This window comes from Astyanax mexicanus, chromosome 1, assembly GCF_023375975.1.
Source record: "Astyanax mexicanus isolate ESR-SI-001 chromosome 1, AstMex3_surface, whole genome shotgun sequence".
NCBI classification, from domain to species: domain Eukaryota; kingdom Metazoa; phylum Chordata; class Actinopteri; order Characiformes; family Acestrorhamphidae; genus Astyanax; species Astyanax mexicanus.
In genome coordinates this window covers 21,703,701-21,716,164 of record NC_064408.1, presented here as the reverse complement: position 1 = coordinate 21,716,164, position 12,464 = coordinate 21,703,701, and the positions used below count along the sequence as shown (strand labels likewise).

Sequence of the window (12,464 nt, the reverse complement as noted above, 5' to 3'; positions counted from 1 at the left end):
TCTCAGCATCTTGAAGTTACTGCAGGAGCTGAACAATAGTTGCTGCCTTTCCGTCACACTATGAAGCTCCAGCTCCTCCCAAATCACATCAAATCACCATCTCAGTTGATCAGGTTTAGATCAGAGGATTGACATTAATTATTGACATGTCTTTAATATTAATATACAATGTAGAAAATTAAAAATGAAATTAATTGTTGACACTTAACAAAACATACATTGTATTAAATCTGGAAATAGCAGCGACTTTCCTGCAAACTAAAGACGGGCCATTGGTAATAAACAGGAAAATAAAGTAGAATAGCAGAATGTGTGAAGAGAACATCTGGATGCTTTATTATGGGTTTTTATTAGCAATGATCAGCAAATGTAATTTCTTACAGAAATATTTTTTTGAGGCCTCAGTGTATTTTACAGCAGACCTGCACAGAGACATAGAAACACATACAAAGAATATCTCTTCAGCTCAGTCTTTCTTCTTCATCAGTTTATTATGGAACTCAGTGATGCCAATAGAAAAAATAGAAACCATGATTACAGATACACTCTTATTTTTCTTTTTTTTAATATAACATCCTCTCATTTTTTTCTTAACATCTGACACAATGATATTTATATGATCTTTATATACCTTTATATATAGAAATTCAGTCTATTTAACATACCCTCCACAATTACTGGATACAGTGTAGGCAAAATTGTTATTTTTGTATTTTTTGTAAATGTAAGATAAATATCTGAATATGAGGTACAGAATGTTCCCCTCTACCAATGGGTAGTCTGGGGCATTAGCTTCATTGTTCTGAATAACTAATATACATGAATTATGAAAAAAAATAGAAAATGATTTCTGAGTAATGTTTAATTAAAAAAAAAGATAATTAGTTCCATTTCTGCAAACTTTAGTTACTTAAATAAAATAAAGAAATGGACAAATCCAATCTAAACAAATGCAGCATAACAAGAATGCACCAATAATAATACAACTAGCTTATCCTTTATGACTTGTGTTGGTCATGTGACTACTATGCCAGGCCAATCAACAATTATGTATTTTAATGTTTTTTTTTTTTTTTTTTCAAATAACTTAAAAATGTCACACCTTAAATTTTGTTGTTCAGGTATCCTTTTATAAAGGAAGGATTTTTTTTTCTTTTTTCTCTTTGGCATATTAGCCTGCTCTTTAATAAAGATTTTTTTTATTTTATATTTTGTATATCTTTAAACCAAAGTTCACCTTGAACAGAAATAGCAATTTTGACTTGACTGTTCCAGTGATTCTGAGGGCAGCTGTACTTTCATCAGTATATTTTCAATATAATATCAAATAATCAAGCAGGTTATCATAATTATGTTTGTTTAATAGAAAAAAACACATGCAGTCGTTTCTTTCTTGTTACCCTTTATATGCCACACAATAACATCTGGACCATGTGCTTTAACAGTTTTCTTCAGATTAATTAGTTCAACTAAAAATCAAATGTACATGATTTTATTGACTCCAGGTGTCTCCAAAAAAAAAAATACTCTCTTAAAAATAAAATCAATTGTTCTCTGATTGATTTTACCAAATTGAAAACCTCTGGAATATAATCAAGAGGAAGATGGATGATCACAGCCATCAAACCAAGCAGAACTGCTTAGATGTTTGCACCTGGAGTGGCATAAAGTTATCCAAAAGCAGTGTGTCAGACTGGTGGAGGAGAACATGCCAAGATGCATGAAAACTGGGATTAAAAAAACAGGGTTATTCCACCAAATATTGATTTCTGAACTCTTAAATTTTATGAATATGAACCTGTTTTCTTTACATTATTTGAGGTCTGAAAGCTCTGCATCTTTTTTTGTTATTTTAGACATTTCTCATTTTCTCCAAATAAATGCTCTAAATGACAATATTTTTATTTGGAATTTGGGAGAAATGTTATCCATAGTTTATAGAATAAAACAACGTGTTCATTTAACTCAAACATATACCTATAAATAGTAAAATCAGAGAAACTGATTCAGGTATTTTTTTCCAGACCTGTATATATAATCAGTGAAGCTACAGTAGCCTATAGTAGCCTATTGTGTTCTAACACATCTAGATAATAACAATTTAAAATAAAAATTAAAAAACAGAAGTTCACATTATTTTTTTAATAATGAGTGTTTGTGGACACACCTGGCAAGTGAAAATCATGTAAATCTGATATTTAGATATAGAATTTGTTCAACATACACAGGAGTTGTGCTAAAGTATTCTTACAGATTAACCTACATGTGATCAAAACACTAATAAAGGACAATAGTGCTAAAGAGCCTAAAGGAGAAATCTGGTGTAAAATTGACTTGGGAATGAATGCTGGGGATGACAAGAGGTGGGCTATGCGACAAACGTTTGTACTCGTTATCATGTTTCACTACACCCCAAGTCCTTTTCACACTGGATTTCTGTTTTAATTGGGTAAAAATGCAAATATAATTATTATTCTTCCTTTTTATAAACTTAAACGGGACACTAAAACATATAGGCATTAAAATATTATTTTAAAATCTTAAATATTTGGTAAGGAATCGGATACTCTTAAAAGTATACACTAAATAAACTTGGAGTGGGAGCATTAATAAATATGTTTAATACATTGTCACTATCCAAAAAATATTTTTCATTACATTTTTCGGCTTCATTTAAATACAGTAGCTGTCTGTATTTAAATTGTGTAGAAAAAATGAAAAATTAAATTGTGGACCAAAACAAAAGAACATGAGGGAACTAGGGCTGGGAAGTATGACTCATATGTTGATATGCTTAAGAAAAAATGGCAATATGCCGTATGATAAAAATATATGAAAACTGCAACAAAATCGATCCATACAAATAGCAGACGCAAATTGTAAATATGGTCAATAGTTTTATTCAGTAAAAATTAAGTTTTGAATAAATTGATTCTGATATAAATGTTTTTTTGTTTAATCTCTGGTCTGTTTTTTTTTTTGGATAGTGACAATGCCAGGCTTTCCTAAATCGGCCAAAATAATGCTTAACATCATATTTGTTTCATTAAAATACATAAAAAATTTTAAAGAAGATTAAAAAAATAGAAAGTAAACAGGTAAAAGGTTACAGTGTGTACACTGCTCGATAAAACAGTTTACATCTTACAGTCTGTATAAGCCAGCCATATTTTACAAGTCCTACAAATGACCTTGTACATTTAACAAGGTCCCAATCTATCCGTCTAGGAATGCACTCACTACACATTTAAGGAGGACAGAGAACGTCAGATTTTTTGTGACAAAAATACAAAATGTCTTTGTTCTAGGTCTGTTGTTAATAATGAGCCTTGATCAGTTTCAGAATCTGCTGATTAGCTTATTAGGCAGTTTATTGAGCATCCCATAAGAAACCAGTGTCAGCAGCAGCTGCGAGCACTGATATGGATTTTTTATATAGTATCTCTGGGACAAAATAAATAAAATAAAAAAAAAAACAGTAAAAATTAGGCCATGCAGTGCTGGCAAAAACTATACCTACAAGATTTTATTCTTGGTGTCACAGTAACTATTTCTTGTATAGATGGGCAAAGGCTTCGTATGCCTTTTAAGGCATGTTTGAATTGAACTACGATAATAAACATGTTTCTTTACTAAATTTTTGATTTTTCCCCTTTGGATCATAAGCTCTCGTGGTACAAATCTGATATAAGAACACATTATCTTTATCTTTCCCAGCTGTATTCAACAACATACCATACAGCTACTGAGACACACCCCATCAATCACATAACTCTAGAGACAAAACTATAGCAGCTGTTCATCACATGCCCATCATAATCATACAATATATTTAATATATATCTCCAAATGTTGTGACTGATTACAAGGGCATTATAGTCATGACAAGCATAAGAGAGATTCAGTAGTTCACAGTGTTTCAAATGGAACAGCACAGGTATCATACCTAACGTATGGCACAACGGATACCATACAACCAATATATATACTTTTTTTTTCATATATATAATTTTTTTTTTAGTTAAACTGTGTTTAAGTTCTTTATTGCTCAAGTTATTCTACCAAACATACACAAAAGCACCAATGACTGAATTTCTTGGAGAACTACATGAAGTAAATCATTTTTGTGGCTTTCTAGAATTCCCAGTCCTGGGAACTCCACGCACACTTCCTTTGTTTAAAAAAAATATATATAAAATAATTAAAATAATTAAAAACATGGACAGTGCAGGATATCCAAGACTGGGACTGAAAACCACTGTTTGCAGAAACTGTAGCATTACAGCACTATATTTAATATTCAGAGTTTCCTTTCCATTCAATTCTAAACCGATTAAAATCATCTTCCATTTTTAATAATTAATTTCCTATATTTCACATTTTAATAAGCCAGAAAATCCAAGGTTTGTTTTTGTATGCTGTTTTCCTTTTCCTTTTTCTCCATCGTTGTTTTGTGACACTCATAAAGATCTCTTACACACTCTTACACAATATATAATATGCTATAATATGCTATAGTATAATAATATATACACTAAATATATGTTATATCTTTTGTACTCAAACTATTTTTTGAGGGAGGATGTTGATAATGCTTGCATAGAACCAAATAGTCTTTTAATTAAATACAGTAGTTTGCCAAAATAAATATGATTATCTTTACATTTTTTTTTATATTTCTCCTTTTGATCCACTGACGAGAAAGTGAAGGAATATCAGGAATGAGTAGAGCAGTGCTGACAAAAATAATAATAATAAAAAAGTGGACAAATACAGTAAAAATAATACAAAGCAAAATATAACACAAATACCAAAACATCAGTAAATAATCTTGTTTTTTTTCCTCTCGTTATTATAACAACAAATAATACTGGCCTTAGAGACATGAATGCATCTTTTTTTTCTCCATTAACAAAATACATAACTATAAACATTTATAATAAATATGCTTGATATATAGATATGTACTGTATAACAATATATATGTATATCTGGATTTCTATACATATATATGTACATAAAAAAGGTGCACTTATTTAAATAATATCATCTAGAAGATGAGGGGTGGCTACCCAGTCCAAAGTCCTTGGCTCAGAAGCTGCCATTATCATGCACATGAACTGCTTGCCAGTTCTCTTGTCAATAGGGTAAATAGTGGTTGGGGTGAACCTCCTGTTGCTCTCCACAAATTCACATAGTTTCTGATACACTTGGGGGTACTCGTGGCGAAGAAACACCCCACGAATCCTTAGCTCCCGTTGAATGTTGATGAAACAAATCTCTCTCGCCTTCCTCCCCTCCTCGCCTTCCTTGTCGATGTCAGCTGTGCCTGGTGGTGGAGTAAGAATCAGGGTCTCCATATCGCTCTCTTTCTTATGAACCTTCCTCTCTGGGCTGTATGAAGCTAAAGCGACCTTGGCGTACTTCCTGACGGTTGGGGCTTGGACCCTCGGCGATGGTCCGTCAGGCACTTGATCACCAACAGCAATGGATACATTCAAGAGAAAACATTCGTTGGGGTCATATTCCTTACCCGCCTCCTGGAGCTCCTTACAGTACTCCCCAAGATTATCCCTGAATCCATCTAGTTCACGTAACGACAGGTACGTTGGAGACATGAGCAGGCTTTCCAGACCAAAGTGAAGGAAGTTCGTTGAAGAGCCCGGGTTTGGAAATCCCAAAAAGAGGACACCTCTTCCTCGAGACAGATATCCAACTTTGGCTATGCGAGAGAAAGCTTTGTGAACCTCCGCAGTCTCACGACAGTACTTAATGATGTGGCGACACACGCTGCCAGTACGTCCATAGAGGCAGCTTTCTTTATGAATGTCCCAGTCTTCCCTGCGGCAGTTCCGAGAGCAGTAGTACGTGTAGCAGCTGTGGCAGGATTTGAAGTAGAGACAGGCGTTAAACAACGTCTCCGTTCGACGACATTTGTTGTTGGAACACATCATTGTGTCATCCTCATCCGGGCTCTGGTCAGGAGAGCACTCCTCTGTACTTCGACGTCCATCGCAACTCTCTGTGTCTCTCAGGGAGTCAGGGTCTATTTTTATGGAAGTGGGTTGTTTGTCAAGTGGCATGCTGCTCTCAGATCCTGCTTTGGAATCCTTTCTTCCTGAAGATGCGGCCTCTTCTTCATCAATAAGCTTCTTGAGTTGATCCAGCAGGTTTTCGCTAGGCCTTCTGCTACTGGGTGGTTTGTAATCGATGACAAGGTCAGCTAAAAGCTCATCAAGCTGTTCTAAACTCTGCTGGAGCGAGGTGCTGTGGTGCGTTTTCTTCTCTTTTGCTGATTCCATAGAAAAGGAAGCAGCATCTTCGTCTGGACCACTTTTCGAATCCAGTGCATCCCAACTGGCAGAGCGTGCCTCTGCTTTACTAGCCTTGCCAGGTTTGATATCGTTGTCTGTGATCGTGATCTCAGGGGTGACCACCCATTGTTTGCTTGAGGTGCTCCGTGCATCTGTTGGGCTTTTGTCTATTAAGGAACTCTCAGACAAGGACAGAGCTGCATAGCGCCTAGGGGAACTTGAAAGGTTAACAACTACTGGCTTTGGCCTGTCGTTACTTGACAAAGTTTGTTTCCCCTGACAGAGGAGGTTCTCATCGCTTTTTCCACGAGGCACGGGTTGTTCCCTCTCGACATGAGTGTTCAGAATGTTATCCCAAGACCTGGAGTACGGCCTTGGATCAGTTACTGCCCTTGTTGGCTCCATACATGGATTGGTGTACCATGGTGCAGACACGGGCTCTTGCCTAACTCTTGTTGGTGTAATCTGCGAGGTGTATGAAGAGGTATAGTGTGTGGAGTAGCCAGACACATCTGAGCCATACCAGTCATCCGGTTGCGGTTGAACGACACGAGCGTGACGCCGCCCCTCTGTGTAGTATGCCCTCGCTGGAAGGTGATGCTCCATTGGTGCCACATACGGATCACCCATGTAGAAAATCCTTGGGGGAGCTGTTTGAATCTGATATGTCCTTGGATCATCTCCATAGAAAGTTCTTGCCGGGGGTGTCTGGATTATGTACGGTCCAGGTTCATTTGCGCTGTAAGATTTTGGGTACACAGCTGCAGGGTATTGGTAAACGTCTGTTTCTGTGTAATATGGCCTGGTTGGTACAGTGTGAACCACGCGTGTCCTTGGATCTTGGACGTAGTGTACTTTGGGAGAATAGGCATGGCTCGGAATGCTGTAGCGGTCATCCTGATAGTAAGTTCTTGAAGGAGCTGAAGATCCATACTTCCCCAAATCCTCTGCATAGAAGAATTTAGTTGGCACATTGGGGCTTGAGTGAGCCCTTCGTTCCCTTCCGTACTGTTCCTTCGACTCCCGTTGAGAAGGCATCCTTTGAACTGGGGTCTCCATTGGCAGCATGTAACTGTTTGGCATACTTTGGGAATACTGGTAAGTAGCCCTGTATTCACCTGTGAAAGATTCAGTGGGTGTCGGTGTTCTGGAGGCTGAATAGTGGCGAGGTACCGTAAGACTCCGACTGCCGCTACTGGAATACCTTTGCCACTGTACGTCCGCCCTCGTAGTGGATGACTTTTGCCCACGTTGTTGCAAAGCTGCTTCATCAGGCTTAATGTCCACTCTGCATCGGACATGAGGACTAGTGGCAGGTTTGTCAGGCCTTCCCTCCTCTAAGCCTTCAGGAACATAGACAGGAGAGTACCTGCTGGTATCAGTCCTCTGCGGCTGTAGTTTGATGGGATGTACCTCATTGATTAGTGCCCGAGTTGCTGCATAGGAGGACTCCCTTCTTGGAGATACCTCTGGCTTCCACTGAGGCTGTCTTGGAGACCTCTGAGCTTCTCTACCCCTTCTTGCCACTGGAGGGGAATTTTCAATCATTACAGGAGTGAGATTAGTCTGGGCTCTTGGAGCACTTCTTGATCTGGTCCTCCTCTTGTGTTCGGTCACAGCAACCTCACCGGTCATTTCTGCAGTCATAGGCTGCGGTGTCAGTCTAACATTGTAGATGTCTGGAGAGGAAAAGCGGTGGACTGCATGTCCTTGTTGGTGGCCTAAGGCGTTCCAGGCAACTTCTGGGTTGGCCGCATATCTGTCAGCCCTTCGATTTGAGTAGTCCATGTCGATCGTGTTATATTTGGGCTTATCTGGAGACTCAGTATAAAATATATGGCAGTGCCTTTTTTTGCTTTTCTGGGTGTTCTCCAGTGTGTTAATGCATGTTGAATTACATTGTTTAGAGGAATAATCAGACTTGGATTGGTTCGAGATAGAATTCACTTTAACAGATTGATACACAGTAGAATCCAGTATGTTGGGTGGATCGGTGCGTGTCATTTTAATAGAGCTCCTTTAGTCTCCTCCATAAAATCATTTTCAGGTTAATATTCCCTGCAAAAGAAAAATAAGTAATGTTAAATAATTTATATATTCATTCACAAAAACGGTTAGTAACAAAAACAACCCACTGCCCACCACTTTTTACTTGTTCACTGGCCTATTGCTCAAGCTCCCTGTATCACATGCTACTACCAGTGCTGGGAGGATGAAGTGTTATAAGTGTTATAGGCTATTCCCCTGCAGCAATCCATCCAGTTTAACGATAACCTATTTAAATATACCACCAGAGGAATTACAGTAAAAATTAAAATTACATTTTCACATTGGCCATTGTAAAACAGACTAGTGTCACAATTAGGTTTGCAACGGTATGAGATTTTCACGGTATGATAACCGTCTCAGAAAATACCGCGGTATCACGGTTATCACGGTATCACCCTTAAAGAAATTACAACAAAGGTTTTTTGTTCAATTAACTATTTATTGTAGAAACCTGGAACAATTATAATTTTAATGTCTCCTTAAAAAAAAAATAAGGTGTACACCATCAGGTGAAGGAAACCAGGTTTTTGCACTACTCTTAAGGGCATTAAGAGTGTATATAATATATATAAATATATAAATATATATAATATATATATACACACATACACACACGTTATACACATTACATGTACTCTAATAAGTAAAGATCCTGTATTTAAAATATTCAGTACAATTATTTAAGTTTAAATTATTTATTATCTGATAAACTGAGCCTGGGTCAGTGTCTGATCAACAACTGTTATAAACGTCCGTTTTACTGCCAAGTTGGTATATAACCAGATACTGCAGAAAGAGGGGATTTATTTCTGACATGATCCTCACAATAGAGATTTCTATTTTAAGGCTTTCACACCGAGTTTGGTTTTAACATATGAAAAACAGGCACGTCAGAATTAGAAAATGAACGCATGTAAATGAATGGCGTCTTTCACATCCAGTCCGGCCAGGACCTTTACACGGACACGTGAATCCATCGTAGCACGCACTTCACGCCTGTACCTGCGTGCCCAAATTTCGGATAACTCAGCGCTTTTGCGGGCGCTTACCGCATGGGTTGTGCACGACTACAAAGAGGTTTTATTTAGGTTCAGATTAAAATGATAAACTAAACACATACTTTGCGCTGCACAGCGGGGTGGTGTTCTCGGAGATGGGAGAATAGGTTTGACGTATGTTCACCTTTAGCTGTGACTTTATGGCCACATTGATCACAAATCGGATAACCATCCTCGGGTGCGTTCGGCGGGTATCCGAAATAGTCCCACACTGCTGATTTTAGTTTAGCCTTTTTTTAGGCGGACGGAGATTTGTTTAGTCTGATGCACTTTCTGCTGTTCTCACCGCTGTGTGCTGAGAAGCTGAGGCGGAGCAGAGTTGCGCATGCGCGGGTGAGTTTGTCCGCTGGCATGCGTTTTACCGGTAATAAGCAAACACACACGGTATGATAACCGTGCATTTTAATACCATGGTATACCGTGAAACCGGTTACCGCTGCAACCCTAGTCACAATTTAACTGAAGGGTGCTAAAATCGAAGCATTAACACATACAGACTGATTTGGGCATTACATTTAGTTTTATAACAAAATATACAGTACCAGTCAAATGCTTGAAAACACCTAAATTTAATGTTGAGTCACCCAAACTATAAGGAAAAACATATGGAACTATTCAGTAAAAAATTATTTTGTATTAAGCATATATTCTGGCAAACCAGAATGTATGTAATATTTTAGATTCTTCAAAGAAGCACTTCTTGCTTAGATGACAGTTTTGCACATTTGGGGGAGATTTCCTCAGTCAGCTTTATGCAGTAGAGTCACCTGGAATTCAGTCTTTCAGTTAACAGCTGTGCTGAACTTGTAAAGAGTTTCTTGTGTAATGTTCTAATCGATATTATGGCAAGAACTACTCAACTACTCAAAAAAAAACATACTTTAAGAAATGAAGATCAGTCAATATGAAAAGGGCATTCATAAAAATCATCAAAGATGTTTTGATTAAACTGCCTCTGATCAGTTCCTCCCCTTCAGGATGACTTCAGTATTCTTTTACAATGTATAATTGAAAAAAACAAACTTTTAATTGGTCTGTCAGCTCGGCATTGGGAAGGTTGGTGTAACGCTTTTATAGGCTTTAATCTTTTAGCGCTGAATATTGCACCAAAAACTCACCAAAGACGCTTGCCAGCTTGTTGCCGTCCTACTTATTTTCAATAGCCCTTGTAAAGCTGTCTTAGGCTGGATGCTGACCTCTGCAGCAGCATCGAAATGACTGACATGAAAGGAAACACACTGGTTGTATTGCCCAGGGATTGCTCCTTTATAGAGTAGATGGAGCCTGAGGGGAGCACAAAGCAGACCACTGGCAGTTAACTGATGTGGGTCTGTATGGAGCGGAGAGGTTAACACGAGAGATTACCATTAATCTAGAAACAAGAGATATTTATTTAATTACTTTATTATGCAAACCAGCCAACGTTTACCTACTCCACAAAAAATGAGGCCTGTCACAAGAATGACAATCATGATAATGATTTGTTTGGACGATATACTGGCCCAGCCTTATCTTCAATGGCAGGCTCTTCTCAGAAATAAATAAGTAGTACATAAAGGCAAAAGGCAATCTACAAATCAGCAAAAATTAAGTTAATGTCATGTCCATATATTGCATGATACGTCTATAAGGGTTATTTCAGTGACAAATCGACTGTACATACAACATGTAACCAGATACCTGCATATGGAAAACGACAGGTGGTCGCTGCTGGATAGTTACTATAGCAACTGAATCTCACTATAATTAAAATGGATGTACCAACTCCCATGTGAAGTGTACCTATATTCCTCTGAGATTCTACAATAAAAACAACTCTTCTGTGTCAAGAACAAAAGTGCTGCCATACAGTTTTGTGTTCCATAGAATACATGAAGTCTGTATAGTCTAGAGTGAAAATAAAATGATACAAATCCCAGGTTTCTGTGACATAAAGCCACACCTGAGGAAAGATCATGTTAAATCAGTTACAGGGACAGGTGTGTACACCTATCATCAAAGGACTGATTATTATCAACCCCAAATTAAGTTTTAAGCCTAGTGGTACCTGGTTAGCTATCGTACACAATAATATTGCCAACATTTTTGAATATTGTGAACGATATTATATCCTGAAATATTGTGCCATATCACCCACCCTTAATTATTACATCAGGGTACTACTTTTTTACTGTTTTTAGCAAAAGAAAAATTCACACTGTTCTCATGTACCATTATATATCTACTAGAGACAGATTATATCTGTCCAGTATCATTTATTTTACTTTAATCCTGAATATATGAAGAGATTTGGAGCGCATTATTGACTTCTGTTACAAATCTGATAAAAGTTTTGTATTTTTTAATATCTCAGTTAGGGGTGTGCCATATCACATTAATGCAATAATAAAATGTTATTTTCATTTTGTTGCAGTAGTGTATTTTTGATTATTTTTTTGTTTTAATTCAGTGTTTTGTCATATCGCCAAGAGTATCGTTATCACAAAAATACCATGAAATGTCGTGATATTATTTTAGGGCCATATCACCCACCCTTACTAATGAGCTTCTTCATCATATACAGAATCTTGTTTTGGTAAGATTTTGTACCTAGAAGAAAGGGTATAGAACAATATAACAAGACTGCATGATGTGTATGGGATATACTGTATGCTTTAAGCTAAAGTTGATCAGACACTAAAGCAGAATTTATTAGCAACCTTTCAACATAACTGATGAGAACCTAGGGACACGCTAAGCTAGGCTAAGCTCTTCGTCTTCTTTTTTTTTTTATCCCACTCCTGTCTTTCCTCATCCTGCCCACTCCTTTCGGCCTCTCAAATCAATCCTGTCTAGGTTTTTTTTTACAGTGACGTTGACTCTTTACTCTTTTCTCCCTTTACAAAGCCTTATTCTTTAAACCAATGACTATACACGTGCACGGACGCCACGGTTCCTTTCTGTTTCTTTCTGTGAAAAAGATGAAACCAGACCTCCAGTCTTAAACCACCCTCGTTGAGTTTACAGCTCTGAAGGAAAGCAGATTCCAGATAGTTTGTTTGCT

General features: G+C 37.4%; 1 protein-coding gene across 1 annotated transcript in view; it reads right to left on the bottom strand.

Moving 5' to 3' along the window:
- Nucleotides 1-313: 313 nt before the first annotated feature.
- The window catches only part of ajm1 (apical junction component 1 homolog), a 33,116-nt gene continuing 20,965 nt past the window's right edge, over nt 314-12,464 (bottom strand). The window contains exon 2 of the mRNA XM_007253969.3: nt 314-8,372. Within this exon, the coding sequence (XP_007254031.3) occupies nt 5,037-8,318 (3,282 nt within the window). The 5' untranslated portion in view covers nt 8,319-8,372 and the 3' untranslated portion in view covers nt 314-5,036. The remainder of the gene's footprint in view (nt 8,373-12,464) is intronic.